This window comes from Triticum urartu, chromosome 2, assembly GCF_003073215.2.
Source record: "Triticum urartu cultivar G1812 chromosome 2, Tu2.1, whole genome shotgun sequence".
Classification (NCBI taxonomy): domain Eukaryota; kingdom Viridiplantae; phylum Streptophyta; class Magnoliopsida; order Poales; family Poaceae; genus Triticum; species Triticum urartu.
Window position 1 is genome coordinate 204133490 of NC_053023.1, and position 18563 is coordinate 204152052.

General features: G+C 45.4%; 1 protein-coding gene across 2 annotated transcripts; it reads right to left on the reverse strand.

The window, feature by feature from the left end:
* Positions 1–4123: 4123 nt before the first annotated feature.
* LOC125536780 (cysteine-rich receptor-like protein kinase 6) lies at positions 4124–12214 on the reverse strand. Of its 2 annotated transcripts, none has more exons than XM_048700049.1 (7): positions 11277–12214; positions 6027–6161; positions 5720–5850; positions 5430–5640; positions 5021–5258; positions 4796–4946; positions 4124–4689 (listed from the first exon to the last, which is right to left on the reverse strand). In XM_048700049.1, the coding sequence occupies exons 1-7, from the start codon at positions 12127–12129 to the stop codon at positions 4351–4353; spliced, it is 2058 nt and encodes a 685-aa protein (XP_048556006.1). In that variant the 5' UTR covers positions 12130–12214; the 3' UTR covers positions 4124–4350. The 2 variants fall into 2 exon arrangements, with proteins under 2 accessions (XP_048556006.1, XP_048556005.1); XM_048700048.1 differs by lacking the exon at positions 11277–12214 and adding an exon at positions 7613–8539.
* Positions 12215–18563: the final 6349 nt, after the last annotated feature.

Here is an 18563-nt window from a genome sequence, read left to right on the forward strand (position 1 = left end):
TATTCTTAAATTTTATTAAGTGTAATTTGGTGTCTATTTTTTTACTTAGTATTATTTAGGCTCATTTTTTTCTTTCGTGTTATTCATGCTCATTCTTGTAGTCTATTTTATTAGTGTTATTTACTCACTTTTGTACTCTACTTTTTCATAAATGTTATTTAATTAGGCTAATTTTTACTGTTTTAGTGTTATCAACCTAAAAACTGTAGGAAATGTTAATATTGATCTGGGTACATATTACTTAGAAAACACAATAGTTGAAGGCTAAACAATAATTGATAATTGTTACTCGGTCTAGCTAATTGCCTAAACTAGCTTGAATAAATGTTGCTATGGTACATATTACTAATCAAGAGAACATAAATAGCTGAAGGATAAACATAATGCTAGTTGTTACTTTAGCTAATTATCTAAACTAAGAACACCATCACTGCATTGACTTCCACAAGAAGGAATATTGCTACCGCTTCACTCCAGAGTATGAGTCCAACCGTAACAAGTGCAAATCAAAGCTTCTGCAATTTCCTCATCTTGGCACGCATCTTGCTGTTTTGGGCTTGCATCTCATCATTTTTGACTTGCTGATGTCTCCGTGGACTATGGTAGGAGTCGAGTAACTCGCTTACGTTCTTTATGAGACCGATCCGTATCCATGTGTGACAAGAGACTTCTTTCTGGATGTCTGTAATAATGATGTGAGGAATAAGATTTATATGCATGCAAAATTGCTGACACATAGAGAGAATCTATGCCAGGGCAGATGAAGAAATCTCGTTCTAAATTCCATGGTGTGTAGGAAGTTCTCCTAGCAATAGGGCATAGGCAGGCACAAATGAGCATGTGTGGCCTAGCGGAATTCTAGGGGGCTCCACAGTCGGTGGTGTACGATTTGCTGCTCAATCGGACGGACGCACTACTGCAGCGGGAGATCGCGATCAACTACATAGGCCACAATGGGGAGCTCATGGTCGAGCCAACGGTAGCAGAAGGGGGCTTGGCTAAGGCACTGGAGACCCAATCTTTCTACCCTCTCGGCAGACCTGGGCTCGCGCGCATGGCTCTTGTGGATTCTCTAAGCTCCGATGATTCCGTTAACGGTCACATAGCTCGAAGAGAAAAATTGGGGAGGATTGAAGTAAGAATAAAAGAGTGATCTAGCTAGCTAGTGTGAAGAGGATGGAGGAGAGGAAGAAGAAAAACTAAGAGAGAAACTAGCTAGGGAGAAGTGAAACAAGAGAAAAACAGGAAGGGGAGAAGAAAGTGAAGTGAGAGGATTAATGAGTGAGCATGCCAACATGATTATTGGCGCATCATACCAGTAGCATGTAGAAAAGGCACAGGTTACTCGTGGCATGCCAGTTAGGTGCCACATTAGCGCTAGTGATAGTACGAGTGACGTGCCACATAGCTGACACGCCACTACTAACTTATGTCTGGTCAGGGTTTCACACACTTTGTGGCATGTGAAGATTGAGACACACCACTAGTTACCTATTACTGATAGCGTACGAAATATGCCCGCATCACTAATCAATATTGTGTGTAAACATTTCTACATTGGTACTAGGACAACCAATTCGTAAAAGCCCTCCCTCTCAAACTAGGACAATTCTAATGAAAAAGGCCACCTTGTTGTCGCGGTGCCGCCTCAAGTCCATCAGAAGTGCGGTGTTAAATTGCTTGAGAGGCGAGGACTGCTTGGCAGGGAGAGATATAAGAGGTGTGCAAGCACAAAAGCTATATCTCGGTTAGTGCAATACTGGCTTCTGTCTCGTTGTAGGATTTCCCCGTGCTATCTAGAGTAACAGGTCAACCTGTTTATGTGCGCTCACGGCTCGCTTGCTCGTCCGCTCACTATGTTTTGCTCATTTTCTTTCTTTTTTTTGTTTCTTCACGGTTTTTCTTGTATTTTGTTTCTCCATTATTTTTTCATTGTTTCATTTGTTTTCTTATGTTTTACTAGGTTTTTTCTTCAGTGTATCTTTCTTCATTGTTAATGTTTTTTCGTTTCTATTCTATTTTTCTTCATTTTTTTTCTTAGTAGCCATAAATTTTCTTCGTTTATAGTTTTGTTTTGTTTTGTTTTTCATCATTTTCTCATGGGCTTTTTGGCTTTTTTTTTGTTTTTGAGGCTTTTCGTTCTTCATTACTAAAATTCATATACAAGATTAATATTTTTTTAGTTCATGTTCAACATTTTTTTCTATACACATTTTTAAGATATTCAAATGCTTGATTAATATTTTTCAAATGCAATATTAAGTTTTTTAATACATGATCAACATTTTTCTATAGACAGTTAACATTTTTCAAATGCTTTATTAACATTTTTTCAAATGCAAGATTAAGTATTTTTTTAATACACGGTCAAAATATTTCATGCACATTTAACATTTTTAAAATGCTTGAATAACAATTTTCAAATAAAAGTTTAATATATTTTTAATACAATACAAGTTTAAAATTTTCTAATACACGGTCAACATTTTCTATACACATTTTCAAGTGCTTGATTAACATTTTCTGAATATAAGATTAACATTTTTTAATGCATAGTAAACATTTTTTCTATACACAGCTAACATTTTTCAAATTATTTATTAACATTTTTTCAAATACAAGATTAACTATTTTGTATACATGGTCAACATTTTTTCTATATATATTTAATTTTTTTTCAAATACTTGATTAACACTTTTCAAATACAAGTTTAACATTTTAAAAATTCAATACAAGATAAATGTTTTTGAACATATGGTCAAAAAAATTCTATGCACATTTTTTAAATGCTTGATAAACATTTTTCAAATGCAATATTAACATTTTTTTAATGCGGGTACAACATTTTTTCAAATGCAAGATTAACTATTTTTAAATGCATGGTCAACATTTTTCTATATACATTTAACATTTTTCAAATGCTTGATTAATATTTTTATATACAAGTTTAACATTTTTTGAATACATGGTCAATATTTGGTCTATACACATTTAACATTTTCAAATGCTTGATTAATAAATTTTAAATATGTGCTCAACCTTTTTGAATACATGATCAACATTTTCTCTATATGTATTTAATATTTTTCAAATGCTTGATTGACATTTTTACATGATTTTGATAGACATTTTTTCCTGTATACATTTTTTGGATCATGAAAAACATTTTCTCTATACGCATGTAACATTTTTAAAATGCTTGATTACCATTTTATTCAAATAATTTTATGTAAAATATTTTTTCATATATTTATTTAGAATATTATGGAAGTATAAACAAAAGTAAAAACAGGAAAATAAAACAAAAAATATGAAAAAACAAAGAAAAATAGAAGGCGTTTGGGTCGGCAGGTTTCGATCCGGTGCCGCCGCAGTCGAGAGCAAGTGCAGCTTTACTGGAGGGTAAAGGAGACGAATTCATTATGGCCCGCCTGGGCCATGTACAAGGCTCTGCGTTGGAGTTTTCTTCTGTTTATTTTGTTCGATGTTGTAGGGAAGCCAATCTAGCTGCAGATTGTTTGGCAAAACACTGCTTTAGCATCAGAACTTCAGAGTTTTGGGACTCTTCTCCACCTGACTTTATTCTTCCAAATATTGTAAATGATATGTCTATCATTTGAGGAATAAAGTTACTGATAAAAAGAAGTGTTCCTTCCAAGTGATAAGTAGACGCGCCCGCGTGCCAGGGCTGCAGGTCATAAGCCGATGCCTCCCGCTCCACATTGGCTTGGTGACCCTTCCAACTTTTGCTTGGAAAATTTTAACAATTCCCATGTGAGGTTTCACCAAACCTTAGGTACCCCTCAAAAAAAGAAAAAAAAACTTAGGCACCACTCAGAAAAAGAAAACCAAACCTCAGGCAAATTTTTAAAGAGAATCCTTGGGCATATTTTTCGCAATGTTACAAAGACGAAGTTAATTGGCTCTGCAATTGCAGGACCGAACTCATCGATCTTCAGCCAAAAATAGCAACAAGACTTGAAGTTAACTTTCTATAAAGAAGAAAAAGATGATATTACTATAACGAGGGATATAATGGATTTCTATTTTATTGAAGTTCAAGTTCACCTTTTGGACCACGAACTTCATATGGAGACTCAACATAAGGCATATACAGGATAGTGATCCACAAGTTGAGATGATAGCGTATCTTAAAATGTTGCCGTAACCCGACAAATAGACAACCCCGACAATATAATTATACTGGCGTATTATGCCATTGCTCAGTAAAATTTCTACCACGGGGGTGTCGAGTAGATTATACATATGATGTAGGGTCTTTCCCTAAATCAAAATAGGTTATTTTGGCAAGAATGGCGTACATAATGAATACATCATCAGTCTCGGACTTATCTCGGCTCAAGTTCAGTAATCGAAACTTCGTTGGGTGACATAGGTGATCTACTGGTAGAATGTGAAACTCCTGGATATGGATCTGTGTGCATGCCTGAGTAGTTCATGCCACTCTTTTGGATGCAAAATGCTGGCCTTGATGGAGCTTGGAGAGACACAGTGCTGCTGCTTAGCATGACAGTCACAACCGACATCATCGGTCTATCAGCGGGGTCTTCTTGAACACACAGAAGTCCGATGTGCATGCACTTGAGCATCTGGTCTCCTGGAGAATGGCTAGTCATAGACGAATCCATGATCTCTACAATTGTTCCCATCGTCCAGTGCTCCCACACCTGCATTCGGTAGATGGATTATTACAAATTGCTCTTATTGTTATTACAAATTATAGCTTTTCGTAGAAGCCGAAGTTTTTAACAGTCAAAAACTCAAAGTACTCACCAAACTTAAGAGATCTACAGCTTGCTCGGAGTCATATGCGACACTGTTTCTTTTTCCAGTGACGATTTCTAAAATCAAGACGCCGAAGCTGAACACGTCTGACTTGATAGAGTAATTCCCACGCATAGCATACTCAGGGGCCATGTATCCGCTGAAATAACAACATTACGTTACGGACTCATGCGCTCTGAAATATCTTATAAGAGCAATGTCACCAGCACTTACTAGGTTCCGACGACACGGTTGGTGACATCATGGGATTGGTCACTGCCAAATAGCCTTGCTAAGCCAAAATCTGAAATTTTAGGATTAAATTCAGAGTCTAAAAGAACATTGCTCGCTTTGAGGTCCCGGTGAATTATCTTCAGCTGAGAATCTTCATGAAGGTATTGTAAGCCTCGAGCAATCCCATTGACTATCCTAAATCTCGTCCCCCAACCAAGCTGACTGCTCCTATCAGGATCTATCACACAGGAAAAAAAACATCAGAACAGTACACAATATATTTTACTCCCTCCGTCCCAAAATAAGTGTTTCAACCTTAGTATTGTACTAAGGTTGAGACACTTATTTTGGGACGGAGGAAGTAGGTGTTTGTTTCACTGTTGCAAAATGGTTTGGTGAGTTGCCCTACCAAAAAGAATGGTGTCAAGGCTTTTGTTGGGCATGTATTCATACGCAAGTAACTTTTCTTGTTCCTCCAAGCAAACACCAAGAAGTCTCACTAAATTCTTGTGTTGAAGCTTAGCAACCAAAACAAGCTCATTTTTGAGCTCCTCTATCCCTTGGCGAGAGCTGTGTGAGAGCCTTTTAACTGCTATTTCTTCATTGTCAGGAAGGATTCCCTGTACAAATGGAGATATTTATTTACTAAAAGTGCACTATACCGAATAAAAAGCCTTTGTGAAATGATATGATTAGCACCTTATAAACCACACCAAACCCTCCTTCACCAAGTTTATTCCTTTCATCAAAGTTATCTGTTGCGGCTCGTAGAGTTGATAGATCGAGAATGAGTGAATCGATACTCTGTATGTCCTCTGGATTAGTTGGATCTATGACAAGAGAAAAGATACTTTAATAATGGTGTAAATTAATACACGAATGTAACTATTTTCAAATGCCAAATGGAAAACCTTGGTTTCGATTGTAGAGAAACGTTTTCAAAAACTGATTCCATTTGTGAACAAGAAAGGACTTGCATGCTTTGCAAAAAAAAATAAGGACTTACATGATAGTGATGTCTTCCGCGCCGGTTTGCTCTTCCTCCTCCATAGATAAAGACAAATTACAACAGCAGCCAGTATTGCAGCAACTATCGGCAGTGTAATAGCTAAAATTCTAGCTGTTTTGTTCCCTGCGCTTCCTGTAAACGGCAGGCGCCAGTGTCAGTGAATGGAACAAAAAGTCCTTTTTCTATGAATCGCCGATAGTGATTCATGGAAGAAAAGAAGGGGGGAAAACTGCAGTTACGCTTTTAGTTGCAACTTCTTCTATAAATTCCAACTAGCCAAACCATGTTATTTGCAGTGCGTTGAAAAGCTTGTGGGATGGGAAATGAGAATGGACCGTCTAAAGAGGAAAAACCCATATGCTCATGCACCAGCACCAGAAGATAAACTAGATATTTTGTTCGTCAATATACCTATTTAGGCCTCCTTTGGTTCATAGGATAGAAATATCATAGGAATAGGAAAATCATAGGAAGTGAGGTGGCATGCATCTCACTTCCTATAGGGAAAGAGATGTCACTTGATTCATAGGATAGGATTTTTTTTCCATTGAGTCTAGGCTAAGGGCCTCTTTGATTCGCAGGATTGTAAAAACATGGGAATAGGAAAAACATAGGATTGAAATCTCATGCTCATCTCAATCCTATAGGAGTTTAGGTTGTTTGATTGCATCATAGGAAAACCGAAGGATTCTTTCAAAGAGGTTTGACTGGATGCTAGAAATCCTATGGGAAGTAGTACAAAAAATTCCTTAGGAAAAAATCCTATAGGATTCAATCCTATGAATCAAACAACTAATATAGGAAAAATACCTAAGGATTCTAATCCTCCAAAATTCCTATGCAAATCCTTGAATCAAAGGAACCCTAATGTTTTTTCCCTTTGAAATGTGAAGGATTGATTCCTATCCTATATAGGAATAGGAATCCATTCCTACAAACCAAAGGGCTTCATAGGAATTTTTCCTACAAAAATCCTATCCTCTAGAAATCCTACAAGATTCCTCCAAACCAAACGAGGCCTAACCAAATCATGGAAGAGTCAAGAGTGCTACAAATTCCAACACGCACCCTTTCCAGAAGAGTTTCTATGGCTAGCAATCGGCCAAGCATGCAGGCCCGGCCCGGTCATCACAAGACTTTGAACACGTATAATTCTCCGTTTTGTCCAGTCAATAAACTGATAGCTACGGGACTGCGCAGAAGTCAAGACCAAACAACAGAAATCTCCAAAGTTTTTTCTTCAGAGGAATCTTTCCCTCGTTTACTTACCTTTGTTTACAGAACTCTGAAGATTGGGTTACTTACTTTAGCACAACTGAATAAGACTGTAAAAAGGCACCTGGCTGGTGTTGGCAGTCTATAATTATATGCTAGAATCAAATTAAATAGTAATACTGGAACTGTGGTGTGTAAATCCAAATGGACCCGATCCAGTCCACCTTGAGTTTATACTTTTTCGTGAAGGTAAAACAGTGAGCTTCGATCTGGGAAGAAACTCCGCCACCCTTCCCTCAATTGTGAAATTACTTCAGGCCTAAAGACTGAATCGTGCAAACAAGATGAAGTTATTTCTCCAAGCTCACCTCCTCCGACTGGTGGTGGCCCCACGCTCGCCGGCGCCGGAGCTGGAGCTACCCCCACGGTTGGCGCCGGGAGCTGCAGCATAGAAGGCCCCGTGAAGAAGGAATACTGCTCATACCTGTAGTTGCACCGCAATCCAAGAATCCTACCACCCTGCCTCCCGATTAAGTACTGGGACCTCATCGCGATGATACTTCCGAGGCAGCTCCGGCAATCGCCCGGTGCCATGTCCGGCCTGCACTGCGCCACACCGTAAATCTTGGGGTTCCGCTTGTCGACCGTCTCGAAACCCCCCACCCCGGTCCCGAACCGCCTGGAGTTGTTCGCGGCCGCGTAATCGGCGGTGGCGTTCATGAGGACGCCCACGGCGGCGTCGAACGCCTCCACTGGCGCGGTCACGTTATTGTCGCTCATCAGTATGAGGACGCTGTTGCCGCCGCCGGTGGCGGAGAGGATGTTCTGGTTGGAGAAGCCGACGTAGCAGAGGTCGTAGTAGACGGCGGCGTCCTTACCGTAGGGGCAGAGCTTCTGCGCGTCGTTGAAGCCGTTGGACACGCAGTTGCCGCAGGCGGAGGCGTTGGCGTCGCCGCGGCAGAGCGCGAGCGCGTAGACGATGTCCGGAACGGTGCCGACGCTGTCGGCCGCGAAGAGCGTCCGCGAGGAGGAGGCGTTCTTGGGAAGGGTGGTGGAGAGGGCCCGGATGTTTGCTTGGTAGGGGCTGTTCGTGGTGAAGTTGCCCTTATTGCCGCAGTTCGGCCACTGGGAAGCGGCCAGCGGCGGGAGGAGGAAGGCAAGGAGGAGGGCAGCGGCGGTGGCGAGGTAGGAGGGGATGCGGCCGCGGTGGTGCGAGGCCATGGTCCGGTGTTTGGCCGCTTGGGCGAGCCGACGAGTCGTAGAGCTAGCGGTGGTGGCTCGACAAGTAAAGCGAAGAAGATATAGAAGACTAGTTGAGGGGAGGGGTACTGGAGGTGGGGTCTGGTGTTGACTCCTGTGGGGTTCGTTTGACTTGACTACTGTGCTGGAGAGTGGTTGGGGGTTCTGAAATCGTGGGGCCACCTATAAATGCTCGCGGGCCCGGCCACTCAGCCAGCTATGACTATCGGCCATGCCGACTCAAGAGGGCAGCGGTGGCCCTCGGGCAGAACCGAAACGACCGGCAAGTATTCCACGTGAGTTTACGTGGCCTAGATCGATCCTTCAATTCTGTTTTTCCTGGTTTCACAATCACAAGAGGAAGAAGATCCAACGATTTGCACACGACAACAAGTGTCGAGTTCAGGCACGTTCCCGTCGAACTTGACGGACTTTGTCCTCCCCGTGCGGGTACCGGTGCGTTTGGAACCGCAGAAATCTGGAGGGCGACTCGTCTATCTGCCCAACGGACTATGTTTCGGTGTCTTAAGGCACCTATCTTTGTGTCTATAATATATGGGCCTAATAGATGGCTGGTCCACATGTCAGTGACCCAAAGACAGGTGTCTTTAAGGCACCGAAACTGCGTCCCTGCCCAACATCGAGTCCATCTTCGTCATCGGCGGGTCGCAGCACCGTCCGCCGTTCCATCTCCGTTGGGCATAGTAGCACCATGTCACCGCAAAATCATTAATTGAGGAATACTCTTAGCAAAGATCACTCTTATTTTTTTTAGATTGTAACAAAGTGTTGTGCTGCATGTGCTTCTTGCAACCTGAGAGATTTTATTTTTTTTCGCAGATGTGTTTATTCAAAATGTTTTATCTCCCAAATCGTGCGTCCAAATCTCGCATTATTTTCATTGATGGATTCCTTGTGTCGAGACCTTCAAAACTAAATCTCATGTCGATAGGTTTTAATGAAAAAAATTCACGAGAAAAAACCAAACCGGGAGCACGGTTTTTTTTCTTTTTCGAAAGAGGCACGGCCATGTCTCTCGCAAAATCACAACCGTGCCGCTCGCGGAACAAAAAAAAATAGAAAATGCATTTTTTTCGTTTTCAAGAGGACGTACAGGCATGATAGTGCCTCTCGCAGAAGCAAAACCATGCCTCTGATGGAAGATTAAAAAAACGCGTTTTTTTATTTCCCGAGAGGCACGGTCGTGCCTCTCGTGAAAAAAAATCATAAAACATATATTTTTTGTTTCCGAGAGGCATGGTTGTGCCTCTCTCAAAAGCAAAATGGTCCCTCTTGCGGAAGAAAAAAACACATTTTTTCATAATTTTTTTTACGATGAAAAACCAAAACGTCGAAAAAACCTAAAAAACCGGTAAAAAGCCGAAAACAGGTGCGGAAAAAAAATCGAAATGACGTGTCCAAAGCGTGACATGTGACGGCGGCTGAGAGTGCGCCAAATAATGCTGATCGTTGTGAGGCTTCCGGGGAGCGCTTGTCAACTAGTTAGTCTTCGGTCATCGTTGTTAGGTTGTGGCATTGCACGACATCATGGCATGCCAAAAGCCCATCACAACACCACAAGTAGCCGGTTCCAACAAATGTCACTGCGACTCGTCGTTAGATTGTGGCATTGCACAAAAGCCCATCACAACACCCAAAGTAGCTGGTTCCAACAAATGTCACCGCCGGTTCCAACATCCTAGCACGCAAGATGGCCCATCGCAGCACCGCAGACCGCTGATTCCAGTAAATTTCGTCGACAGTCCCAGCATGACACCCCGGACTTGCAGCAAAAAGCCTTGCACGCCCCAACAAAGCAGACCTCTTCTTCCAGCTTTTCTATGCACTGGCCATTAGATACCGGTTCCAGCACCCCTCGCTGCGTCGCAACACTCGCTAGCAGCGCTCGAGGTCAGAGCTGGAACCGACGAGTGGAGGAGCTGCAACCGGCAAAGGGCAAAGCTAGAACTGATGAGTGTGCGGAGCTGCAATCAGCGGTGGCAGAGCTGCATCTGTTTTGGGCCGGAGGTGCAACCGGCTACAGTAGAGTTGCATCGCCGAGTGGTGGAGCTGGAAGCACGGCCGCCTGCCGGATCCAACCCATGATGCTTGCCCGGGTTTTGCTAGACTTACGGACACAGATTAACGTACGACAACCTACGGACTGACCTGGCAATGGTTCATTGGAATTCAGGAAGGTCCACAGTTGAAATCAGGGAGGAGGGGAGGGAAATTAGTCGGGACTCGGGACACGTAATCCCGTGCGTTCCCTCCGTGCCTTCTTGTCCGTAAGTGTAGGATTTTCGCTTGCCCACACCGGTGATGGCTGTTGCACAGTCAATTAACTGATAGCTACGCGACTGCGCAGTAGTCAAGACCAAACAACAGAAATTTTCAAAGTTTCTTGTTGAGAGCAATCTTTCCCTCATTACTTACTTTTTTAGTTTACCAAGGTTTGTTTTGTCTCAGCTGTCCTACAAACTAATTTATTCCGAGTTCTTTACAGAGCTCTGAAGACTGGATTACTTATTTTAGCACAACTGAATCAGACTGTAAAAAGGCCCCTGGCTGGTGTTGACACTCTATAATTATATGCTAGAATCAAATTAAATAATAGAAATTGATCCTGTCCACCTTGAGTTTGTACTTTTTGGTTTCTTCGCAGATCGAACCTCACCGTTTTACCTTCCCGAAAAAATAAAACCTCACTGTTTTTGTCCCTCAATTTTGAAATTACTTCTGGTCTAAAGACTGAATGGTGCAAATAAGATGAAATTATTTCTCCAAGCTCACCTCCTCCGACTGGCGGTGGCGTCACGTTGGCCGGCGCTGGAGATGGAGGTGCCCCCACGGATGGCGCCGGGAGCTGCAGCATAGACGGCCCGGTGAAGAAGGAATACTGCTCATACCTGTAGTTGCACCGCAATCCAACAACCCTAGCACCCCGCCTCCCTGTTAAGTGCTGAGGGATGTACGTAATGATATCTGCGAGACAGCTCCGGCAATCTGCCGGTGACATATCCGGCCTGCACTGCGCCACACCGTAAATCTTGGGTTTCGCCTTGTCGATCGTCTCGAACCCCTCCTCCCCTGTGCCGAACCTCCTGGAGGAGTCCGCGGCCGCGTAATCCGCGGTGGCGTTCATGAGGACGCTCACGGCGGCTTCGAACACCTTCGCTGGCACGGTCACGTTTTCGCTGTTCACCAGCGTGAAGGCGTTGTTGTCGCCGTCGGTGGCGGAGAGGATGTCTTGGTTGGAGAAGCCAAGGTAGCAGAGGTCGTAGTAGACGGCGGCGACCTTACTGTAGGGGCAGAGCTGCTGCGCGTCCTTGAAGCCGTCGGAGACGCAAGCGCCGCAGGCAGAGGCGTTGGCGTCGCCGCGGCAGAGCGCGAGCGCGTAGACGATGTCCGGAACGGTGCCAAAGCTGTCGGCCGCGAATAGCGTCCGCGACGAGGAGGCGTTCTTGGGAAGGGTGACGGAGAGGGCCCGGATGTTAGCCTGGTAGGTGCTGTTCTGGTCGAAGTTGCCGTTCTTGCCGCAGTTCTGCCACTGGGAAGCGGCCAGCGGCGGGAGGAGGAAGGCAAGGAGGAGGGCAGCGGCGGTGGCGAGGTAGGAGGGGATGCGGCCGCGGTGGTGCGAGGCCATGGCGTTTGGCCGCTTGGGCGAGCCGACGAGCCGACGAGCTAGCGGTGGAAGATGCGTTGGTGGCGAGTGGCGACTCTTCTAAAGCAAGGTGTCGGGTGAAGCAGGGTAGAAGAACGCTAGGTTGAGGGGAGTACTGGAGGTGGGGTCTGGTGTTGACTCTTCTGGGGCTGGTTTGACTTGACTACCGTACTGGAGAGTCGTTGGTGGGTCTGAAAATGTGGGGCCACCTATAAATGCTAGCGGGGCCTAGGCACTCAGCCAGCTTCGGTGGCGGCTATCGGCCGTGTCAACTCGGCGACAGCGGTGGAGGACGCGACATGGCCCAGGGAACAACCGAAACGACCGGGGGAGGTACTCCACGTGAGTTTACGTGGCCTGTATGGAAACTTCAGTTCAGTTTTTCATGGTTTCGTAAGTGGAAAAAGATCTGCCCTACTAGCGATTTCCGCACGACAAAGTGTCGAGTTAAGTCCTGTCGAACTTGACGGACTTTGCCCTCGCCGTGCGGGTGCATACACTGGTGCGTTTGGAATTCTTCTTCCTGGCATATTTTTCTACCAAATTCCTCCGCTTTATCCGGCACAGTTCCTTTGCTCGAGAGGCATGGTTCTTGCTATCTTTTTTTAAATACGACGAACAAGCACACGTATCATGTATTCGTAGAGAGAAAGAGCAAGATGCCGGTCCACTTTTTACAACCGGGGATTACTCTCCATTCCGCATAAAATCCAAGGGGACTACTCGCTACTAGCCTGCCTCCATAGATCCGCTAAGAACTCCCTTAGTTCCCCTTGAAGAGTTGAAGTAATCCTGGAAGTACCACAACATGCAAGAGCGGATTTGGGACACGCACATGCAGGGCCACCGAGTTTTCCTTGAGTACTTTTTTCCCCAAATGATAACGCCCAATCGTCGGGAATCTGACATCTCATCCTGAACGGCTTCGTCGCCGTCAATTTATTCCAGCACGAATCACATAATGAATCGACCACGGCCAGCTCCTCTTAGGCCAACTCCACCGCGCGACCTTAAACGGACGTCCGGATTGACCAGATTTTGTCCCTTTGGAGCGTCGATAGATTCGCACGTATCCGGCTTTGTTAGATGGGTCATGCGTGCGCCCACCGCGCGACCGCACCCCAAATCGCATCCGGGATGGACGTGAATAAAAAAAATATAAAAACTAGAATGAAATAACTAAAAAAAAGTAAATAAACACATTTAAAAAAATATAAAACATATATAGGGGTTGGCCACAAAACGGCCCAGTTTCCACTACCACTTAAAAGGCCCAGTTTCATAATTAATATATAAAAATAAAATAAAAAAACGCACCCGCGCGCTCCTGCCATGCCCGTCGGTGCCGTGGCCGTCACCGTCTTCACTGGCAGCCGGTGTTGTCGTCGTCGCTGACGAGGTCGACGTAGGCCGGTGGCGTCCACAGGTGACGGCCGCCATCTGCAGCTCCGGGAAGGCGATGTCCCCGGCGGCAGAGAGGGCCATGGTCTCCTCCAGGCCATCCCACTGCCGCTCGTCGTGCGTGTTCATGGAGTCGTCCATGACACGCTGCAGGAGACAGGCCTCCTCCTCCGCTGTCATGCGAGGAGGGGGAGGTGGCGACGGAGACGAGGAAGGTGACGGCGTGGCCGTCAGGCCGCGCACCCGCGTACGCCCGCGCGCCTCTGCACATGGCCTCCGCGGCCCCGACACGGTGTCGGCGAAGTAGGACGCGCGCCGCACGTCGTGCTCGTCCTGGATCCATGTGTCCCACAGCGGGGAGTCGGGGGCATACCTGTGGTCGTAGTACAGGTCGTCGGGGAGGAGGAGGCGGCGGCGCGCGATCTCTTGACGGCGTGCACGGCCGCTCGCCGGGATCGGCACACGATCGGCGGACAGGTGCCAGTTGTTGGGGAGGTGGACGTCGCTCCAGGGGAGCGGCGTCCTCGTCTCCCAATAACGGCGGCACACCAAAGCACGGACGTAGTGCCGGTCGCGCTCGCCGGCGGACGTGGGGGTGATGGAGAAAGCCGTCGGCGCGGGGGCCCGGCGTGGTGGTGATGCGGCCTCCTTCTTCCTGGAGCCGGCACGGCGCCCCGACAAGGAGCCGGCCTCGCGGCCGTGCTTCCCCTTACGGTTCCAGAAGCTCATGGCGTCGAGGGTGGCCGGCCGGCGAGCTCGACAAGGGAGGGGGCTAGGGTTTAGCGCGGTCGGGTTTCGAAGAGGCCGCTGGATGGAGTGGAGCAGTGTGGACGACGACCGGTCCACGGGTTCCCCATTTAAGAAGGACGGCGACCTTCCACTGGGCCGATGACAGTTGGGGTCTGCCACCCGTGCGCATTGATGTTGACGAGCAGGAGGTAGGTGGCCGCCCCGCCACGCGGACGAGCGGCGCGTCCGTTCGGTGTCCGCGACGACCCAAACCCGACGCAAAGATGCGCCTGAAATGGGTCGGCCCGAACACAAAACGGACCAGATAGATCCGGGCTGTCGCGCGCTGGGCCGTCTCGTTTATTCGTTTTACCTCAAATGGACGGGACCGGACAGGATGGGGTCGCGCGATGGAGTTGGCCTTATTCATTCATTTCTACCACACACATACACACACACCCCGCACTATCGAGTCACAGGAGTTGCGAGGCGGAGGGGAGCGGTGAGCGCCGTGTACCACGACGGGGGAGGCGGGGGTGGAGAGGAGCAGCGCTTGTCGGTTCCCAGCATGTACGCGGCGGGGGATACCGAGGCTGAGGGGAGCGGCGGAGAGGAGCCGCGTCAAACAGTTGCCATGACGGCTTTGTTTAGTAAATAGTTGCAATGGCAAATTGCTATAATTCATACCCGTTTTTTCGTTCATTTCTCATAAATTTTAGACATCGTTTAATTTATTATACCATGGCAAAATCACTATGACTAGACATATATTTGCTATGGCAAATTGCCATCAATTGACATGGCAATAATCTTCTACCGCTACGCACTTTTGCTTCTGCAAATAGTTGCCATGGCAAGATTTTTTATATGAGTTTCTAGAGAAAAAAAAATCATTTTCTCTTGCAACATGAAGAAAATTACTTTATATGAGACTGAAAGTGTTAGTGATCGACTAGAGGGGGAGGAGTGAATAGGCATTTTTTATGAAAGTCTTCAAAAATATGAAAGTTTTGAAGACAAACGATAGAAATAAACCTATTACCATGCAGCGGAAGGTAGACTATACTAGGCAAACCATAGTCAAGTATTCAATGAAGTGAAAGCACAATGACTAATAGCAGCTAGGCAGTAAAGATCAGGTAGGAAGATATTGTGAAACCAATCAGAACAAGCAGTCACTCAATGAAGACAAAAGATAATGCAATCATACAATGACTTCACAAGGACCAACAATAAGTAAAGAGAAGGAAAGATGAAACCAGTGACTCGTTGAAGACAATGATTTGTTGGACCAGTTCCAATTGCTGTGACAACTGTACGTCTGGTTAGGGAGACTGAGATTCAACTCAGAAGACCTCGTCTTCACCTTATTCCCCTTGAGCTAAGTGTTGGCGAACGTAGTAATTTCAAAAAATTTCCTACGCACACGCAAGATCATGGTGATGCATACCAATGAGAGGGAAGAGTGTTGTCTACGTACCCTTGTAGACCGGAAGCGGAAGCGTTAGCACAACGCGGTTGATGTAGTCGTACGTCTTCCCGGCCCGACCGATCAAGCACCGAAACTACGGCACCTCCGAGTTCTAGCACACGTTCAGCTCGATGACGATCCCCGGACTCCGATCCAGCAAAATGTCGGGGAAGAGTTCCGTCAGCACGACGGCGTGGTGACGATCTTGATGTTCTACCGTCGCAGGGCTTCGCCTAAGAACCGCTACAATATTATCGAGGATTATGGTGGAGGGGGGCACCGCACACGGCTAAGAGAACGATCACGAAGATCAATTTGTGTGTCTATGGGGTGTCCCCTGGCCACATATATAAAGGAGTGGAGGAGGGGAGGGGCCGACCCTCTTTATGGCGCGCCCTAGGGGAGTCCTACTCCCACCGGGAGTAGGATTCCCCTTTTCCTAGTAGAACTAGGAGCCCTTCCAAGTAGTAGGAGTAGGAGGGAAGGAAAGGGAAGGGAAAAGGAGAAGGAAGGAAGGGGGCGCCCCCCTCCCTAGTCCAATTCAAACCAGCCCATGGGGAGGGGTGCGGCCACCCTTTGAGGCCTTTCTCTCCTTTCCCGTATGGCTCATTAAGGTCCAATACGAATTCCCGTAACTCCCCGGTACTCCCGGAAATACCCGAATCACTCGGAACCTTTCTGATGTCCGAATATAGTCGTCCAATATATCGATATTTACGTCTCGACCATTTCGAGACTCCTCGTCATGTCCCCGATCTTATCCGGGACTCCGAACTCCTTCGGTACATCAAAACTCATAAACTCATAATATAACTGTCATCGAAACCTTAAGCGTGCGGACCCTACGGGTTCGAGAACAATGTAGACATGACCGAGACACGTCTCCGGTCAATAACCAATAGCAGAACCTGGATGCTCATATTGGCTCCCACATATTCTACGAAGATCTTTATCGGTCAGACCGCATAACAACATACGTTGTTCCCTTTGTCATCGGTATGTTACTTGCCCGAGATTCGATCGTCGGTATCTCAATACCTAGTTCAATCTTGTTACTGGCAAGTCTCTTTACTCGTTCTGTAATACATCATCCTGCAACTAACTCATTAGTTGCAATGCTTGCAAGGCTTAAGTGATGTGCATTACCGAGAGGGCCCAGAGATACCTCTCCGACAATCAGAGTGACAAATCATAATATCGAAATACGCCAACCCAACAAGTATCTTCGGAGACACCTGTAGAGCACCTTTATAATCACCCAGTTACGTTGTGACGTTTGGTGGCACACAAAGTGTTCCTCCAGTAAACGGGAGTTGCATAATCTCATAGTCATAGGAACATGTATAAGTCATGAAGAAAGCAATAGCAACAAACTGAACGATCAAGTGCTAAGCTAACGGAATGGGTCAAGTCAATCACATCATTCTCCTAATGATGTGATCCCGTTAATCAAATGACAACACATGTCTATGGTTAGGAAACATAACCATCTTTGATCAACGAGCTAGTCAGGTAGAGGCATACTAGTGACATTTTGTTTGTCTATGTATTCACACATGTATTATGTTTCCAGTTTAATACAATTCTAGCATGATTAATAAACATTTACCATGATATAAGGAAATAAATAATAGCTTTATTATTGCCTCTAGGGCATATTTCCTTCAGTCTCCCACTTGCACTAGAGTCAATAATCTAGTTCACATCGCCATGTGACTTAACATCAATAGTTCACATCACCATGTGATTAACACCCATAGTTCACATCGACATGTGACCAACACCCAAAGGGTTTACTAGAGTCAATAATCTAGTTCACGTCGCTATGTGATTAACACCCAAAGAGTACCGAGGTGTGATCATGTTTTGCTTGTGAGAGAAGTTTAGTCAACGGGTCTGCCACATTCAGATCCGTAAGTATTTTGCAAATTTCTATGTCAACAATGCTTTGCATGGAGCTACTCTAGCTAATTGCTCCCACTTTCAATATGTATCCAGATTGAGACTTAGAGTCATCTGGATCAGTGTCAAAACTTGCATCGATGTAACCCTTTACGACGAACATTTTGTCACCTCCATAATCGAGAAACATATCCTTATTTCACTAAGGATAATTTTGACCAATGTCCAGTGATCTACTCCTAGATCACTATTGTACTCCTTTGCCAAACTCAGGGCAGGGTATACAATAGGTCTGGTACACAGCATGGCATACTTTATAGAACCTATGGCTGAGGCATAGGGAATGACTTTCATTCTCTCTCTATTTTCTGCCGTGGTCGGGTTTTGAGTCTTACTCAACTTCACACCTTGTAACATAGGCAAGAACTCCTTTTTGACTGTTCCATTTTGAACTACTTCAAAATCTTGTCAAGGTATGTACTCATTGAAAAAACTTATCAAGCGTATTGATCTATCTCTATATATCTTGATGATCAATATGTAAGCAGCTTCACCGAGGTCTTTCTTTGAAAAACTCCTTTCAAACATTCCTTTATGCTTTACAGAATAATTCTACATTATCTCCGATCAACAATATGTCTTTCACATATACTTATCAGAAATGCTGTAGTGCTCCCACTCACTTTCTTGTAAATACAGGCTTCACCGCAAGTTTGTATAAAACTATATGCTTTGATCAACTTATCAAAGCGTATATTCCAACTCCGAGATGCTTGCACCAGTCCATAGATGGATCGCTGGAGCTTGCATATTTATTAGTACCTTTAGGATTGACAAAACCTTCTGGTTGCATCATATACAACTCTTCTTTAATAAATCCTTTAAGGAATGCAGTTTTGTTTATCCATTTGCC

Bases quoted from the DNA above. Each gene is read 5' to 3' on its own strand.
- LOC125536780 (XM_048700049.1), bottom strand. From the start codon at position 12,129: ATGGCCTCGCACCACCGCGGCCGCATCCCCTCCTACCTCGCCACCGCC. The intron at 5,641-5,719 runs GTGCTAATCATA...CCATTTGTACAG, and splicing joins GGTTTGGTGTGGTTTATAAG to GGAATCCTTCCTGACAATGA. The intron at 4,947-5,020 runs GTAAGTGCTGGT...TTGTTATTTCAG, and splicing joins AACCGTGTCGTCGGAACCTA to CGGATACATGGCCCCTGAGT.